Below are 20,155 nucleotides of genomic sequence, written 5' to 3' on the forward strand. Positions count from 1 at the left end.
CATAAATTATTTTCCGTCAGTTATTTATGAGCCCCTTCTTATGCAGTATATTTGGTTAATACTTGTTTTTCTAATCACCCTGACTAAAGCCTTAAACAATATTTGGGATTTACACGGTTGTAAACTCTAAATAGGTTAGATGTACATTAGTTATTAATTCAGATCAATATCAAGTAGGATTACTAATTCAGTGTTAATATTTGAATGGGCCCCAACCCCCTGTAGTAGAAAAGTGAGGTTCAGAACCCCTGTTATAAAGTATACTTGAGATACAGAATAACACAATTATGTCATAATAAAACATTTGATCAGTGGTCCCCAGCGTTCGAGATTTAGAAAAAAAAAAATATATATATATTTTTATTATATATACTATATATATATATATATATTTTTATAAATCTGTCCTTTCTAATCCATTTTCTACGGCTTGCTGCTTTTTACTCTGACTTCTGCATTTTCCAATCGATGACGTGATATATATATATATATATATATATATAAAGAGCCTGGCCCCCGGCCAAATTATTTTAACCCAATGCGGCCCCCGGGTCAAAAAGTTTGGGGACCCCTGATTTAGATAATTCTATTCCATTGTAAAATCCAGTTTTAGGGAGACGGTCAGGTGAAAATTGCCATTTTTTTAGTGCTAAACACTTTTTAAAATTGTTTTTATTCTAATTCTTAAATATGCAATCAGATCAGTGTTAGCACACTTTGATTAATAAAGAAAGCTAGATATTGTTATGGTCCATTCATACATTTTATTTCCAGGGTTTGGAGGAATGACCCATAACTAATAACATGAGTCTTTTTTTAACGCTCTCAAGTGTCTCTTCGTGTTTTGTACTTTCTTGGATCCGACCTTAAAAATCCCCATCTCACTCTTTTTCTCCCTCCTTCTTGATCAATGTCTTGACTGACACCTCTCTCTTTTTCCTCCCTCTCTCTCTCTTTGCGTTTCCCCCTTTTTCCTCCTTTCTCTTTTTCTGGCACGTTCTGTGTGCTTGGATTATGCAAGCCGGCTCAGAGGATTCTGAGATGTTTTACATCCTTCAGATGGCTTGTGACCACAACTGTACAGCAGAAGGTAGCTGCTGTGAAAGCATCCTCTAAAATCAATAGAGGACTTGTTCTATGACAGACATCATCCCGCATTGTGTCAGTGTCGTTGATATTGTGACAGTGTCGTGGATATTGTGACACACTCCCCCACCCACGCACTTTTTTAAAAATGTTTTAATTTTTTTTTTACATATGTTCCTGTAGCATTTGCTTGTATTTTCATGTCATATTTATTCAATGCATTCTACTTTAATACCCTTTTCTGTTCCGTTTCACGTTGTCACCAACTTGGGTGCGTTTGCACAACACGGGCCACAATAAAAACATATAATTTAATTTAATTTCACATAGGAATGTGAAAAATAAAGACTGAAAAGGCTGTAATTTGCATGCCAGGCAAGTATTTGGTGACGTTGCGCACATACCATACCATGCCATTCTAATTGAATTTATATTCTCATTATCTGAAGTCATTATGAAAACATTTTTATTCAATTTAAAACCTTTCAAATTAAACTTTTGAGGTGTAGAATTTTTGCAAATTTTTTTAGAGAAACTTGATAATTCAGCATTAAAATTTTAGTCCACTATTGTTGATTTGTCATGTAAGGATGTCCATTTTACTAAGTTTCCTTGATCAATTTCTGCAAATATTGCCAATCCATTTTTATTTATTTTTTCTTTAAATTCCATCTTAACAGATATCCGATAATTAATTTTTAAATGTTCTCAAATCCTGTTTTTTTTACTTGTATTTGACATAGCTCAACGTTACATAGCGGACATCATGTTGCCAGCAATCTATTTGTGAGTGACTCAACTCAACAGCGCCTCTGCTGGTTGCAATCATGTATTGCACTTAGTATAAAGACACTCAATTAACAACAGGGTGCAAAAACAAGTTAGTTAACAACCCAATCAATTCATGATAATAACAAATGTAATTTTCAAAAATGATGTGTGTATATATATATATATATATATATATATATATATATATATATATATATATATATATGATACAAATAATTGTTTTTAAAGATGTTTAAGGCCATCTCCATGCGAACTAGAAGAAGCGTTCTTACCTGTAACCTGTTTTAAAAAAAGTTTCATTGTAATTATAATACCAACTAAAACATTGCAAGAATTGGTTTGAATCGAGAATTCGGTTAAATCGAGAATCAATACTGAATCGAATTGTCACACCAGGAATCATTAGGTGCCCAAAGATGTACACCCCAATTATGAGTTCCAGCCAATCAACATGATTCCTAACAATCGAACAAGATGCTTGGGAATCGAGTTGTTCTGAACTCCTGTTTCCATACCAGCCTCGAACAAATTCTGTCAACCACCAACGATTGGGGTATCTTGCCTGTTTGTACATGTACATTCCCACATACGGAGTTTTTGTTGTGTAAACAAACATCCAACACATTTTTTTATTTTCTTTTATTCCCTTGAAAACGGAAATGTTTTTCAAGCATCCCACTAGTTAATCCTCGGTGTGGTTGTTGTTGTGCGGAAAGCAGGGGTGTCCTAACTTTCATTTTGATCTTCTTCACCATTTTTGTTTGATTAAACACGCTAAATCCTATTTGGTGTATGTGGAAAATTGCTACTCAGATGATAAATGCATTGTAAGAACAAAACTACGGTGAACGGCAGAGGCCAAACGAACAGAGACGTTGAAACTTCCCAAACACATAAATGATCCACAACCAAAAACACACATGCAACATGTGGAATGCTGCAAATTAAAGATTCAGCAATAACTTAAACCATGCAGGTTTTTATCAAATGCAACCCAAAATTGCTGCAGATTTCCAAAACACACACGTGGCCATTTAAACAACTGCATTAAAATACAGCAATTTAACAGAAATTAACCAGAAGTTCCATTAGACCCGTAAAAGAACCAGATCTCTCTCTGAGGTCTGGCACCTATGGAAGCCTGATTAACATTTAGCTTGTTTTGTGAGGTTGCAGTAGTTCTCTTATGCAATCATTTTTGGACATTTGAAATTGTTATTTTTTTGTATATTACTTTATGTCAGGGCTGCAAAACTAAAGAGTTTTGAGTGCCACATTTCCTGAATGCTAAAGACTGTCTTCACGATTATTTTACTCTTATTACTATTATATATATAATCCTGAGAACATACTTGCAGTAGACAATAGATTTTTGTATGTTTTTTCTTCCATTTTAAATATAAATTCTATCTTTTGAGTTATACATTTTGTAAAAACAAAATAGACCTGTTCATACAACAGGTTTACTGTGTAAGGACCTATTGCAAAAAAACAAAAAAAACTAGTCAAAGATCTCTATATCAGTGTTTATTTATCATAGGGCGGGAAAAAATATGTTTCTCAGCTGTGGTCCGTATGGGCCACAGTTGTACTCAGTTGTAATACACATTTCCACCACGTGTGGCAGTAATGACTATCAAACAAGCAGAATAAATCTGGAGCTTAAGTCATAAAGAAGTTTCTTAAGCGCAAACAGTGAAGTAGTGAAGTTGTAGAGAGATTTTAAATGTATTCATTTGCACTTAAATTTTATTGACAGTTTAAGTAACATATTTATTACTAATTTAGTTAGAATTTATTGTTTAGTACATTGTAATTGCATATAAATTTATTTTTTGAGTCCCTTCTTTAGCAGTATATTTGATTAGTATTTATTTTGATAATCAGCCTGACCTGAGCCTTGATAATAATTTTGTGATCAATATATCGTTTGACAAGGTTAGATATAATTATTGAATAAGAGTAGGGTGACGAATTCAGTGTTGGGGCGGTTTAGCTCAGTTGGTAGAGTGGCCGTGCCAGCAACTTGAGGGTTGCAGGTTCAATTCCCGCTTCTGCCAACCTAGTCACTGCCGTTGTGTCCTTGGGCAAGACACTTTACCCACCTGCTTCCAGTGCCACCCACACTGGTTTGATTGTAACTTAGATATTGGGTTTCACTATGTAAAGTGCTTTGAGTCACTAGAGAAATAGCGCTATATAAATATAATTCACACTTAATATTTGATGTCAAAAAGGTTAAGAACCCTTGACCATCTGTATAATATCCCTCTAATGTTTTTAACAGAACTGGTGTCATCCAAAGTGGAATAACCCTGATTTATGTGGGCTTTTTTTCAATTGAGATTTTGAATCACTTCTGTGTGTTTGGAGTGTTTTCACGTTGGCAAGTTTTCCCCTGTCAGCACCCGCAAAAAAAAAGCTTGATTTGTGCTGTCAAAGTAAATAGTTACAAGTATTTAGAGATGTCAGATAATATCGGACTGCCGATATTATCGGCCGATAAATTCTTTAAAATGTAATATCGAAAATTATTGGTATCGGTTTTAAAAAGTAAAATTTATGACTAAAACACAGCTGTACGGAGTGGTACACGGACGTAGGGAGAAGTACAGAGCGCCAATAAACCTTAAAGGCACTGCTTTTGCATGCCGGCCCAATCACATAATAGCTCCGGATTTTCACACACACAAGTGAATACATGCATACTTGGTCAACAGCCATACAGGTCACACTGAGGGTGGCCGTATAAACAACTTAAACACTGATACAAATGCGCGCCACACTGTGAACCCACACCAAACAAGAATGACAAACACATTTCGGGAGAACAGCCGCACCGTAACACAACATAAACGCAACAGAACGAATACCCAGAACCCCTTGCAGCACTAACTCTACCGGGACGCCACAATATATACCTTAACCCCGCCCACCTCAACCTCCTCATGCTCTCTCTGTTTGAGCATGTCCCAAATTCCAAGCTTGTTAAAGGCATGTTAAAAAAAAAAATAATGCACTTTGTGACTTCAGTAATAAATGTGGCAGTGCCATGTTGGCATTTTTTCCCATAACTTGAGTTGATTTATTTTGAAAAACCTTGTTACATTGTTAAATGCATCTCAACAAAATTAGGCATAATCTGTTAGTTCACGACTGTATACATCTGTGTCGATTGATATCGGAATCTGTAATTAAGAGTTAGACAATATTGGATATCGGCAAAAAAGCCATTATCGGACCTCTCTACACATATTGGATTGTTTATAATATTTGTGCAAATGCCAATGTTCGGACACCCCTGTTGGTCTGTAAAGTGTACATACAGCGGCCATCTTTCATGATAGTCCCCTTCCATTAGCAAGAGTCATAATGTGTTTGTTTGTCCTGGCTGCTTGATTGTGTTCTTGTTTAAACTGCTCCACTGAGCCATGACTCCGTCACTCACCTTTTGCTCTTTCCTCGGGGGGTGGGTGAAAAAAAAAAAAAAACCCCGCAGGTGGAAATTATGACAGCCGCTTTGACGTGGGCAAGGCCAGCGGGACCCTGATCGTGGCGCGGCCGCTGGACGCCGAGCAGAAATCAAATTACAACCTGACGGTGGAAGCCACAGATGGGACGCGGACTGTCAGCACCCAGGTAATTGAAACACTAATGAAGCGACGGGAGGCTGGTTAAGGCCGTTGTCATGCCGCGCTGTGTTTGGGGGGGGGGGGAATGGGCGAGTAATGAGTGATGCGCGCACATGCCGCATTTCCGTCGTTGGCGACTCTTGCCTCTCAGCGACGCGGCGTCGATGGGTGTTCGCCTGGTGTCTGCGCGGTAATGCCCTCTTCAAAGAGGACATGCAGCATATTTAGTCGCATCATCTCGTGTCATTTGCTTTGTCTGGCGCACAGCTAACGGGATTAGGGCTGCAGTTAATCAGCGCTCTGCTGATTATGGCTGGAATCAATTGGATGAAATGAGACTCGCTGCTAATGTAGGTTGACACATTTGAACTGCTCTGATTAGCACCAAAAAAAAAAAGCAATTTGACCTTCTGTTTATGTGCCATTATCAAACCTTTAAATACTGTACAAGCTTTAAAATTCTGACGTCCTTAATTAACATGGGATTGCAAAAAGAAGAGGACATTATTGCTTTCTGACCGTCTTTTCAGAATGCATCGTTTTGTGGGCGGTCTTATTTACGTGTCTCCACTTCCACTGCGTCCTCTCCAGTCATCTTTGTTGTACCGGTAGTTTTTATCGCCTCCATAGCGAGTCTAGTGACAGTTTTAGGTTAGAACTGTATGCTTATTTGTATTAGAAATGGCAACAGCGGCGGATGAATGCCTTTAGAGGTTGCCCTCTATTGGGTTCCTCGGACCACCACACACTGCCACGAGAGCCCGGATCAGGGATACAACACTGTTTTATTTTCCTTAAATAGTGCAAGGTTTTTGCTTTTCAGCACAATGTAATTTTCTGTGTCTGTGTGTCTCTCTCTCTTGCTAATAAAGGCAACAGGTGACTAGATAACAAGGCCCACCTGGGCCATCTATTCACCCGTCGCCGTCTTAGAGGCCGGTTCTGGCACAACCCGTTCCGCGGCAGTCCTGCAGGCCACGACCCCTTCCACAGTGAATTTTAATAATACTCCAAAATATAACATGAGTTTTGACAATTTTTTATACATTTCTCATTTTTAAAAAGTTTTTTTTTAGTGTCTTTTTGGATTAGCCCCTGATGTGATGTGTCAAGAAATACAAAGATACAGTAGTGAAGGTGTGCAGACTCGAGCTGCAGTCGGTGGGAGCTCTAGAGTCAAAAGGTGCCGGACGACTGTGGGTCAGCCTGCGTTCTCAGTCAAGGCCTCACATCTGTGGAACTCTTTGCCACTGGATTTAAAGTCACACTCGGACATTCACCTTTTCTTCACAAAACTGAAAAAGTGGCTTAAGGAAAATCAGAAGTGTGAGCACCAGCACTGGATGTAGTGTGGACAAATGGCACCAATTATTTTCAAAGTGTTTTTATTTTTGTACTTTTAATACCTTTTTTTTTGTGTTTTACACGTCTCTCAACTTTTTTTTAAAAGCCTAACCAGGTGTAAGGGTTGCAAATTAGCCTGTGGCTAGAAGTCCTATGTACTTTGACATCGGTTACCTGTGGGTAGCAATGTTTAATTGTACTGTCCCTGTCAAATAAACACATAAATGAAATAAATAATACCCTTATGTTGAAGCATTGCACGAATGATTATGGTAGCCATAATGCTCCACGTTCCATCAAGCGGGGCGGCGCGGCTTTTTAGCTTACTAAAGTCGTGTTTACGGATTTTTTAGCACTGAGTGTAATGTTCTACATGTATATCAGTGGTTCTTAACCTGGGTTTAATCAAACCCTAGGGGTTCGGTGAGTCAGCCTCAGGGGTTCGGCGAAGGTCAAAACCCACCCGACTCATCGTGTAAATACGAACTTCTCCCTATCGACGTATCACGGATACGGCAATAGCTGACTGATTTGCAGGTGTGTGATTTGTTGTGAGTTTATGCACTGTGTTTAATTTGTTGTTTGAACAATGTGATGTTCATGCACGTTTCATTTTGTGCACCAGTAAAAAAACAAGGTAACACTTTAGTGTGGGGAATATATTCACCATTAATTAGTTGCTTATTAACATGCAAATTAATAGCATATTGGCTCTTAACTAGTCATTATTAAGTCCTTATTTATTCCTTATTCGGCATGGCCTTATTATAACCCTGACCCTAACCAAATAACTCTAAATTAAGTCTTTATTACTTAGAATATGTTCCCTTAGTGTCCAAATACCTCTAAATTAAGTCTTTGTTACTTAGAATATGTTCCCCATACTAAAGTGTTACCAAAAACATATAACTTTGTCTTGAATTTGAAAAAACCCCAAAACATTTTATTTATTTTTATATATGGGGTGGTATAGCTCGGTTGGTAGAGTGGCCGTGCCAGCAACTTGAGAGTTCCAGGTTCGATCCCCACTTCCGCCATCCTCGTCACTGCCCTTGTGTCCTTGCGCAAGACACTATACCCACATGCTCCCAGTGCCACCCACACTGGTTTAAAAATGTAACTTAGATGTTGGGTTTCACTATGTAAAGCGCTTTACCTCGCTAGAGAAAAGCACTATTTAAATATATTCGCTTCAAATATATTCACTTTTCACTAAAGAAGGGTTCGTTGAATGCGCATATGAAACTGGTGGGGTTCAGTACCTCCAACAAGCTTAAAAACCACTGTTCTGTATTCTTAACGAAAAATGTAAGTATTAATGTTGCTGGCTTACAGATACTTGCTAGCATCATTTGTTGAACAGGCGTTAGTCAACCTGCAATCCACATGTATCTATGTGTGACTGCCATCTACTGGTCACATTTATCAATACACCATGTACCAAATAAAATTGCTTTAAAGGTCCATGAACACAACCGGAATTAATCTGAAGATCAGTCACACCGGGTTAAAAAGGCGTACTGTCGATTTTTGAGAAAATTAAAGGATTTTAAGTGCGCCTATAGTCCGAGAAATACGGTAGTTAAAGCGTTAACTTTGACAACTCTAGTTAAAACGTTACTTAGTACATTTCCTGTACTGTTACAATAAATGTTTTATGATGGCTGTAATTTGACCTGGGAACTGATTATTTAACCTTCGTCTTGTGTTAGGGTCGGCACCGACCCGTTTTAGTTTTTAAATGCATAAAAGAACCACATAAATTTATTTTTATGCATCAAGGCTTTTTGACTTTGTCAGGAACCTCTATTTCAACAAAATAAAACTTGTTTTTTTTGTTTCACTAAATTATAAAATGCTCTGGTTGAAATTATGACATTGGTGTTGTTAGGGTCGTTTACGACCCAGTTATAAAAAATAAGACTATAAAGCACTAAGTAGAGCCAAAACTGAACACACTGACGGCCAGCTCCTCTCCCAATCATGTGAGCTTTAGTGGATCCTCATTTTACCTTGTTATCCAGTACAAAAACAAACAAAATGTATGTGGTTCTTTTATGCATTTAAAAACTAAAATGTCCAGACATTTGAGGTCAATTCAGTTGTTACTATGTTAAAATTATTAAAATGAAAAAAATAAATAAAACACATTTATTTAAGAGATGTGTTCTAATACCCCTCAGTAATGGTCAGGTAACACAACAACCTTTTTTTTATTTATACGATTCTCTTGAGGTTCGTTTTACCATTTTTTTCAATTGAAATCGAGGGGTATACTGACAAAAAAAAAGACCCAATGGCCCACACAAAAAATATTAAAACCAATATTTTCATGGATAAGGAAACCTAACGAGGTAACCAAGAGATGAGAAACAAATTGGATGATAGATAATTGTTTTTAGTGTATTTTACAGCTGATTTAAGACATGGGTCAAAACCGACCCGTTAACATAAGAGATGGTAACAGAAAGCTAACACAAGAGGAAGGTTAAACTCCCAATATTGTTTAGTTTTGTGCCAGTATTTGTGCTAATAGTAATGTGTGTTAGTATTAGTATGTAAATGAATCTGTACAAGCTCGGAGTGAGGCTGCAATCCTCTTTGAGGCGTCCAGTTTTGCTTGTGTTTCTGTTCACACGGTCACGCCTTGTCCATGAGATTTCGACGTGTTCCTCCTTTCCTACATGGCGGTTTGGTGTCGCGTATACGAGGCCGCACCTCAAAGGATTGACCGTCCTTTTGTCGTGAAGAGAGGCAGCTTCATCGGAGAGAGGCAGCAAAAGAAGCCTATGTGTTGTCGCTGGCTATGAATGCAGCCTTTCATCATGCGGCTTGTGTGCTGCGCCCGAGCCTCGCATGAAGCGCCGAGAGCCGCCCTCGCTGGCATTTTGTGGCTCATCCGCGGAGGAAGCGGCAGCCTGTCCTTTCATTTAGACTCTTAAGATTTCGTCACAGCCATGATTTTGTTTTCCCCTTGCAGAACACGGTACGGACTCTAACGCTCCTAATGTTTGAAGTCAGACCTTTCAGGCACTTCACTTTGTGTGTCATTTTCAGACACGGCGCAGTCTTGCTTGTTCGTCCTTTCACGGATGAACCGCAGCTTTCCCCTATGGTCCGGCAGCACTCATGTAGCCCCTAGACCAGGGGTCGGCAACCCAAAATGTTGAAAGAGCCATATTGGACCAAAAATACAAAAACAAATCTGTCTGGAGCCACAATAAATTAAAGCCATATTACATACAGATAGTGTGTCATGAGATATGAATTGAATTAAGAGGACTTAAAGGAAACTACATGTGCTCAAATATATCTACAAATGAGGCATAATGATGCAATATGTACATATAGCTAGCCTAAATAGCATGTAAGCATCGATTAGCTTGCAGTCATGCAGGGACCAAATATGTCTGATTATCACTCCACACAAGTCAATAACATCAACAAAACTCACTTTAGTGCATTTACGCACAACGTTGAAAGTTTGGTGGACAAAATGAGGCAGAAAAAAAGTGGCATAAAACACGTCCTAGAAAGTCGGAGAAAGTTGTACATGTAAACAAACTAGGGTGAGTTCAAGGACCGCCAAAATTAGTAGGACAAAACGACGCTCGCCAAATACTCGAATCAGTGAAGCATGTTTAAGATAAACAGTGTGCTTTATAACAATTAGTGAGGTTTGTGTCATGTTTGTCCTCCTGCAGAAACCATATTAAAACAAAAAATATATTTTTTCCCCTCAGTTTTTTTCCTTTTTTCATACATTTTTGAAAAAGCTCCAGAGAGCCAGTAGGGCGACACTAACCTAGACTAATGCGTTAACACAAGTGCTGGGTCAAACGATAACGAAGCATCGGTGCATTATAAACCACAAGAAGCGATGGTGTGTCCCCCGATACCTCGATGTGTTTTTTTTCGTAAAAATACTGTCTTTGAACTGAGAAGCGTCAAACTGTGTTTGTCAGGAAGTGTTTCTTCTGGCACCGAGTGACAGCTTGACATCAAAGTAGTCGGTCACTTTTAATCGCGATCATCGGTCTGAAAGAGGAAACTACAGAAGTATTAATGTGTAAATAGGGCAGTGGTTCTTAACCTTGTTGGAGGTACCGAACCCCACCAGTTTCATTTGCGCATTAACTGAACCCTTCTTTTGTCCATCCATCCATTTTCTACCGCTTGTGCCTATCTCAGCTACAATTGGGCGAAAGGCGGTGGACACCCTGGACACTTACATTCACACACTAAGGCCAATTTAGTGTTGATTGTGAAAAATATATATATATATATTTTTTTTCAAATTCAAGACAAAGTTTAATGTTTTTTTCACTGGTGCACAAAATGAGCCATGCATGAACTCACAACAAATTACACACTTGCAAATTAGAGGGAACATTATTTGATGGTATCCATAATACGCCGATATGGAGAGGTTTTTATTTACACGATGAGTCGGGTGTGTCTTGACCTCCGCGGTGGAGGCTCCGCCGAACCCCTGAGGCCGACTCACCGAACCCCTAGGCTTCGGTCGAACCCAGGTTAAGAACCACTGAAATAAGGTAAACTTTTTTTTCCTGGTTACTATTTGGACATTTCATATTTTTTTCCGCAATCGTTTGAAATAAGAATATATATACACAACTACATTTGCTAATAATTGTATTTGCAGGTCAAACACATATAGTGCCTATTTTATTCTAGCAGATGGTGTCATTATGAAACATCAGTGCATCACTAGTTGACATACCATATTTTCAATGCTATAGAGATCACCTGTGTTTATGCCACACCCACCTAATTTTAGAAGAAATATTTTTTTTACATGTATTAGACGCACCGGACTTTAAACCCGAACTATATACTGCTACGAAATATTTTGTAAGTTTATATTTACATACCATAACTTTTTCCAAACATTGCCTATTATGCGGCAGTAAGAAGTCACACGGAAGCTAGCTCTCCAATCAGCTTAACAGACTCATTAACTCCACAGTGACTTTTTGGTGAATCTATGAAACTGAAACAATACAAAGAGAATGCCATTGTAAGTTACCAATACTAACAAACCTACAATTATGCATGAAAACACTTCCAAAGATATCACACATGGGACACATAAGTAAGTATGAATTGTTTTAGTTATATTGTAAAACGCTTACCAACGTTGCTTGGAGTGATGAATGAAACATCCTTTCGAGCAGAATAGCTATGGACGACTAATAGACGTAACGGGACTTATACTTCCAGTTCAAGGCACAAAACGGGAAGTGCAATTTCAACCCGCAGCACCTGTAGCGAACAAACCTGCAGTCCATAGCACAAACAACACACCTTTTCAGTAACTGTTGAATACAAAACATCGTGTCTGTTAGCGAAGAAAAATGCAAAAAATACCCACACCGTTTTTATTTCTACATTTTATAATCCGGAAAATAAGATATGTTGTGACATTTCCTTTGAGTGCATGTTTTTTTGTCATTCACCTCATGGAAAAATCCTGTCATAAACATAACTGCAAATAATAAAAGTACTTAAAAGTTAACTTGGCTGGACCAACCCTGTAATTTCATTGTCTCGCTATGTCTTAAATGTGTCGTCATTTTAATGTTTAACCAAACAAAAGGACTACACTTGATCATTGATACTTAAAATAAATAAACACGCCCTGTGTTATGTTAAGCTTATGCCTTTTTTTTTTAGTTCATCTGAGCTTTCCTCATCATTAAACAGTACCAATCAAAAGTTTGGAAACACTTTCCCTTACAGTAGAATAGGAAATCAACGTGTAAATGGGTTATACTTGTATAGCGCTTTTCTACCTTCAAGATACTCAAAGCGCTTCGACACTATTTCCACATTCACCCATTCACACACACATTCACACACTGATGGCTGGAGCTGCCATGCAAGGCCCTAACCACGACTCATCAGGAGCAAGGGTGAAGTGTCTTGCTGAAGGACACAAACGGATGTGACTAAGTTGGTAGAAGGTGGGGGATCGAACCAGGAACCCTCAGGTTGCTGGCACGGCCACTCTCCCAACTGCACCACGCCATCCCCGGTGTGTATCAATTCACCAACTCTTAATTGCTCAAACGGCACAATTGTCGTCCTTTTATATTTATTCAACTTTTATTTATATAAAGTAATGCAATTTAAGAACATGTTTTAATTTGCAATTGCAAAGAGTCAGCGTTTACTTACATGTTAGAGATGTTGAAGTGTGATGATATTCTCTCATCGTCTCTCAGTTACCAACAAAAACTAGCGCCATACATCGCTCTCAACAGTTCACAAAAGCTCTCAAAGGCACGTTTTAAGCGTAAAACATATATGAGAATGTCTGTAACTTGTGGAAGACAGAGCACACGGTGCACAGTACGATGTTTCCTACTGTAATTATACTTATGAATTACTCTTATTAGTCATGATTAATTCAAACACTGCAGCGATTTGACAGTATTGATTGTGTGCTTTTTCTTTTACTTTTTAGTCTATGTGGTACAAAACGAGTAAAACATAAACACAGGTATTATATAGTACGAACAATACATGTTTTCACATTTTTGTTGAAATCCTGTGATTTAAGATTACAAGAAACACTTACTGTACATCATTAACAGCAAAGGTGGTGGAGGTACAGTAGATACTATTTGAACAGAAACAATGCAAAACAAACTATAAGTCCATTTGTGTGGTGCTATTTTTAAAAAATGGCTCATATTTATTTAACCAGTCAAAAGTTTGTAGACAGTTTCTTTTTTAGTAGGATGGAATTGTGTCTCAAATGTTTTCACCGATATGAATCATTCTTTTGGGTGCAGGAACTGTAAACCGTCCAAAACAAATTAAGGGATGCACATTTTCAATAACATAAAACCCTTTTTTGGGGGGGGGGTTTAATAGTAGTCGGAGTTTGCATCATGCATGCAGTACACTGCAAAACATGTATTTATTTTCATCATGATTACTATTGTTTGTCTTAGGTACACTAATGTGTATATTGTGGGTCATTGGTCATATATATATACTTTTTTTAATATTGCTGTTTTTTATCTTTGGTATGAACATAATTATTTCAACTCCAAGTTCTTGTTTTTTTTTTTGTTGTTGCTTTTTTTTGTTTTACAAAATGTTATTATTGATCATGTTGTACTGCATGGGGATCAAACTGTGGCACGCGGGCCAAATCTGGCCCGCCGTTTAATTACATTTGGCCCTTGAGGCAATATCAAATCAACATTAGAGTTGGCCCGCCGGTAACACCAAATTCACAGCTAATACTCATACTTGCCAACCCTCCCGATTTTCCCGGGAGACTCCCGAAGTTTAGTGCCCTTCCCGATAATCTCCCTGGGCAACCATTCTCCCGATTTCCACCCGGACAACAATTTTGGGAGCGTGCCTTAAAGGCACTGCCTTTAGCGTCCTCTACAACATGTCGTCACGTCCTCTTTTCCTCCATAATATATGCAGCTTTCACACACACATATGCGAATGCCACGCATACTTTGTCAACAGCCATACAGGTCACACTGAGGGTGGCCATATAAACAACTTTAACATTGTTACAAATATGCGCCACACTGTGAACCCACACCAAACAAGAATGACAAAACACATTTCGGGAGAACACCCACTCCATAACACAACATAAACACAACAGAACAAATACCCAGGATCCCTTGCAGCACTAACTCTTCCGGAACGCTACAATATACACCCCCCGCTACCACCAAACCCAGCCCACCTCATTTTTATTTTATTTTCGAATTTATTAGCCTGTGGAAAAAGTTAATGTTGATATTTACCTCAGAAGGCTGCAAATAGAAAAGAGGCATTAATTTTTTAAATAAAATTTAATTCAATATACCACTGATGTTTTTTCGTTAGTTTTTTGAAAGTTGATTTTGCACTATTACGTTGTATAAGCTCTGCCTGTTCCATGGGAGGAAGCCGGAGTACCCAGAGGGAACCCACGCAGTCACGGGGAGAACATGCAAACTCTACACAGAAAGATCCCATGCCGGGGATTGAACCCAGGATTACTCAGGACCTTCGTATTGTGAGGCAGATGCAGTAACCCCTGTACCACCGTACTGCCCTATTCAAGCTGCGCTTGTTCAATATTCATTGCAAAACTTGTGTGGGTCCCTATTAAAAGGTTAATTTGTTCAACCTTGGCCCGCGGCTTTGTTCAGTTTTGAATTTTGGCCCACTCTGTGTTTGAGTTTGACACCACTGTTGTACTGCATTGTAATCTTTTTTTTTGTGATTGTGTGATGTTTTTTGCTTGGACCCCAGGAAGAATAGTCTCCACTGCGGTTTAGACTAATGGGGATCCTTAATAATCTAAATTAAACAAATGGAAAAAACATGCAAACACTATTTTAAAATGTTTTGTTTTTTTCTGCCATTTTAAAATTATATTCTGCTCTTTTCCTGAAATAAGAGCAGCTTTGAGGGGCGGCATGGCGTAGTGGGTAGAGCGGCCGTGCCAGAAACCTGAGGGTTGCAGGTTCGTTCCCCACCTCTTGACATCCAAAATTGCTGCCATTGGGTCCTTGGGCAGGACACTTCACCCTTGCACCCGGTCCCGCTCACACTGGTGAATGGGTGATAGGTGTTGATTGGAGGGGCCCATAGGCGCTAACTGGCAGCCTCGCTTCAGTCAGTCTACCCCAGGACAGCTGTGGCTACAAATGTAGCTTACCACCACCAGGTGTGAATGAATGATGGGTTCTCACTTCTGTGTGAGCACTTTAAGTTAAAGTACCAATGATTGTCACACACACACACACTAGGTGTGGTGAAATTTGTCCTTTGCATTTGACCCATCCCCTTGATCACCCCTTGGGAAGTGAGGCGAGCAGAGGGCAGCAGCGGTGCTGCGCCCGGGAATCATTTATGGTGATTTAACCCCCAATTCCAACCCTTGATGGGGGCCGGGTTGCCAAGCAGGGAGGTAATGGGTCCCATTTTTTTAATAGTCTTTGGTATGACTCGGCCGGGGTTTGAACTCCCAACCTACCGATCTCAGGGCGGACGCTCTAACCCAGGGGTCGGGAACCTTTTTGGCCTAGAAAGCCAATTATTTTAAAATGTATTTCCTTGAGAGCCATATAACATTTTTAAATATTAAATACAACTAAATGCGTGCATTTTTAAGTAAGACCAACATTTTTAGAGTATAATAAGTATCTTATTCTTTTTAATAACATTGTTATTATAAGGCTAACCATCCATCCATTTTCTACCGCTTGTCCCGTTCGGGATCGCTGGAGCCTATCTCAGCTGCATTCGGGCAGAAGGCGGGGTACACCCTGGAAAATTCACCACCTCAACAAAGGGCCAACACAGATAGACAGCATTCACACTCACATTAACACACTAGGGCCAATTTAGTGCTGCCAATCAACCTATCCCCAGGTGCATGTCTTTCGAAGTGGGAGGAACCCACACAGTCAGGGGGAGAGCATGCAAACTCCACACAGAAAGATCCCAAGCCCGGGATTGAACCCAGGACTACTCAGGACCTTTGTATTGTGAGGCACATGCCCCACAGTGCTGCCCTGAAGCTAAACAATATTAAATAAAATACTTCTTATCATTATTACGACTTTTTCAACAGGTGCGGTAGCAAACGGATTGATGGATTGAATTGCATGAGAATGTTTTATATTTTGAACGTTATTTTTAGCACTGTGATCACCAATGTCAACTAAGATTTATCTGAGAGCCGGATGCAGTCATCAAAAGAGCCACATCTGGCTCGAGAGCCATAGGTTCCCTACCCCTGCTCTAACCACTAGGCCACTGATTGGCCTTTGAGTATCTAATAATAGAAAAGTGCTATATAAAATATAATCCATTATTATAGTTATTAAGAGCAACATTTACTAAAACCCGAGAAGTAAAAAAAAGAGTTTAAGACGTCAGTGCGTCGTTGTCTGTTTAGGGACAGTGTTTGTATTTACCTTCAAGCCGTACAGAGTTTGGATACAAATGAGTTAGAGCCGATCTCGCACAGGAACACGCAGCGCACCTCGTGAACGCTCAAAGTTATCTCTTCCTCGAATCAAAGTCATGTGGAAGCTGTGCTGCCAGACGGTGTGGCCTATTTTCCCTCCTTTGGAATGTTTGACTTTCTCCCCCGCTTGGCTTTTAAAGACAAAATATTGTAGAATAGTTTTTTTGTTTTTTTCATAAAGCGATGATTCCTTCCGAGTTGGAAGCTGTGTTTGTGGTGGGGACCGTGTTAATCTTGTTTTGGGAACATGTGTGCGTGCCGGCCGCCAGTGGGCCACAAGCTGCCACCTGGTAGGGGGCCTTCCTCTCTAAAGCACGGCACCAGGATGAGCACAATGAGCGCTCCCACATGTCTTCTTCTTCCCCGTGCCGCATAAAAGCTACCTCATCGCACTGAAGGCACTGCGGCGTTTCTTTTGTGGTGTTTTTTCCCCTCCCTATGCATTCATATCAGTTTGTTTTTAAGTTGTCATAAAAACACTATTTGACTAGAATGGCACTCAGTGGAGTTGAACTATCTGACAGTATTTTGCTTTGGTTTTGACTGTATTTGTTTTTTTATTACCATAAGGAATACAGTAAATGTTGTAAAGCTGAGCTTCTCAGCTGCTTAGGCTGCGGGCCACCAATGGTTTAAAGGGAAGCTGCATTTTCTTTTTTAGAATTTTGCCTATCTTTCACAATCTCACCTAAGACAAAAACTTATTTTTTTAATGCATTATAATTCGTAAAATACTGCATCACTTCTGAGTTGGTCAACGTTAATTTTAGATTATTAATCATGCCTCTCATTTTGACATTAGAAGATTGTTGCCATAAACTGACAAGTTGCTAAAGTCTGACATCTAACTCAGGCAAGAAAGACAAAAAAAAAAAAAGCTTTTTTTGCGGCTATCTTTTATTTATTTTATTCTTTTTTCTACCTCTGAGTGGATTATTAATTCTTCATCTAAACGGAATGATATAAAAATCTCATCAGTGGGCATCCCAGTGAAGAGCAGACATTGTACAGTAAGTGATAGTTTTATTATAAAAATAATAGATATTAGAGTGTCAGCCCTGAGATTGGTAGGTCGTGAGTCCAAACCCCGGCTGAGTCATACCAAAGACTATACAAATGGGAACCATTACCTCCCTGCTTGGCACTCAGCATCGGGGGTTGGAATTGGGGGTTAAATCACCAAAAATGATTCCCGGGCGTGGCCACCGCTGCTGCTCACTGCTACCCTCACCTCCCAGGGGGTGATCAAGGGTGATGGGTAAATTGCAGAGAATAATTTTGCCACACCTAGTGTGTACGTGATATTCATTGGTACTTAAAATTTTTAATTTTATTCATTAGCTTTATTGTCTCCGAAGAGAAATGTGTCTTGGACATCAAGACACAGCGTTTTACATACATACATGCATACATACATACATACATACATACATATAATTCATGCGAAAATACATTGACGACAGTGAACAGTGCACAGGTATCACATATTAGGCTCCCGTATTGCACACCTCTCGTATTGCACTATCCCAATATTGCACTCCTTATTATCCATCCATCCATTTTTTACCGCTAGTCCCTTTTGGGTTCGCTGGAGCCTATCTCAGCTACATTCGGGCATTAGGCGGGGTACACCCTGAACATGTCGCCACCTCATCGCAGGGCCAACACATATAGACAGACAAGATTCACACTCACATTCACAAACTAGGGCCAATTTAGTGTTGCCAATCAACCTATCCCCAGGTGCATGTCTTTGGAGGTGGGAGGAAGCCGGAGTACCCGGAGGGAACCCACGCAGTCACGGGGAGAACATAAAAACTCCACACAGAAAGATCCAGAACCCGGGATTGAACCCAGGACTCCTCAGGACCTTCGTATTGTGTAGCAGATGCACTAACCCCTGTTCCACCGTGCTGCCTCCTTATTATTATTATTGCATCCAGATATTACAGTCGTTTCTGTTGTTAAGTGGGATTGCCAGTGGGACAAAGGAAAATGTATACATGTTGAGTTTGTATGTACATAGTTTGTATTTCTTATTGAGCACTTCACAAAACTGCTACTTGCTTAATCTGTTTAGCACACAGCTTCCAAAACTTGTACCTCGTCCTCTGTATATTCAGGCTCAAAAATGTGGTGGTTCTGGATCATGATTTGTCTCAAAGTATTCTGTTGGCTCTCGTGAAGTCTGCCATGATTAGTAGTTGTTGATGTCAAAGCCCCACTTAAGAACTTTCAGTTTTGGTTGATGTTGGCTGCGCCAGTGGCCCAAAGCGTACTGGTTTGCCAGAAGGAAGGCCACATTTCCCATGAGGACCAGGGGATATAACATCTAACTGACACAATAATACCACAATGATTTAGTGTGACAGATCTTTCCACACTAGGAACCTACATTTTTTACACAAACTTTATATATTTGCGTTTTGCAGTTATCACATTGTTTAGTATTTATACAGTTCTTTTGTGTTTGTTGCGTGGCTGGTCATGACAGTGTGGAACTGTGAACTATCCAACTGGTGGCTATTAATTGCTACCACGCAAATTTCTGATAGCTAACATTAGCATTATCGTTTTGATTTGTGCATCGAAAGTCACTTACTAGTCCAGCAGGAACAGAGCCGAGGCTGCATCAATCGGAAATCCCTCCCCATTTTGGAGCTCACACCAGCCAGTGAAAGCCAGGCCAATGTTGATCCCTGACTGTCATTTTATCTGGGTAGCCTCCCTTTTTCCCTTTTTTTCTCTATCAGGCAAAACATTTTGTTTGTTTTGGTTGTTTTACAGCTTCTGCCTTGATATCAGTAATTGCATGTAGGCGTTCTTCTTCTTTTTTTTTGGTTTTCTGTCGGCACGTAGGCGTTTGCATCGACTTTCAGGCAAGGGGAGAGTGACGTATGCCGTAAAGCAAGATAGCACATTTGTAGTTTTTTGTGTGGCAGGGTTCGCGAGCACTCACCACACACACAGGAGGTGAACCAAGCAACTCATCAGCGCTGGCCATGCTTCTTACCGTGATTACAACATTGGTTCTGTCATGTTGTTCAATATATTTACTTGAGTTACCGTACTTTTCGGACTATTGGGGCGGTTTAGCTCGGTTGGTAGAGTGGCTGTGCCAGCAACTTGAGGGTTGCAGGTTCGATTCCCGCTTCCCCCATCTTAGTCACTGCCGTTGTGTCCTTGGGCAAGACACTTTACCCACGTGCTCCCAGTGCCACCCACACTGGTTTAAATGTAACTTAGATATTGGGTTTCACTATGTAAAGCGCTT

At 39.7% G+C, this 20,155-nt stretch overlaps 1 protein-coding gene across 10 annotated transcripts in view; it reads left to right on the plus strand.

The window, feature by feature from the left end:
• The window catches only part of fat1a (FAT atypical cadherin 1a), a 182,572-nt gene that overhangs the window by 89,153 nt on the left and 73,264 nt on the right, over positions 1-20,155 (plus strand). For 8 of the 10 annotated variants that reach the window (XR_009808447.1, XR_009808445.1, XR_009808446.1 and 5 more), the window contains exons 7-8: positions 1,022-1,090; positions 5,378-5,517. Coding sequence is in view for 7 of the 10 variants with exons in the window: in XM_061912916.1 (XP_061768900.1) it covers positions 1,022-1,090; positions 5,378-5,517 (209 nt within the window). In the remaining 3 variants the exon portion in view is untranslated. The remainder of the gene's footprint in view (positions 1-1,021; positions 1,091-5,377; positions 5,518-20,155) is intronic. The other 2 variants (XM_061912926.1, XM_061912934.1) reach the window with 1 other exon arrangement.

This window comes from Nerophis ophidion, linkage group LG01 (genome assembly GCF_033978795.1).
Source record: "Nerophis ophidion isolate RoL-2023_Sa linkage group LG01, RoL_Noph_v1.0, whole genome shotgun sequence".
In the NCBI taxonomy this organism is placed as follows: domain Eukaryota; kingdom Metazoa; phylum Chordata; class Actinopteri; order Syngnathiformes; family Syngnathidae; genus Nerophis; species Nerophis ophidion.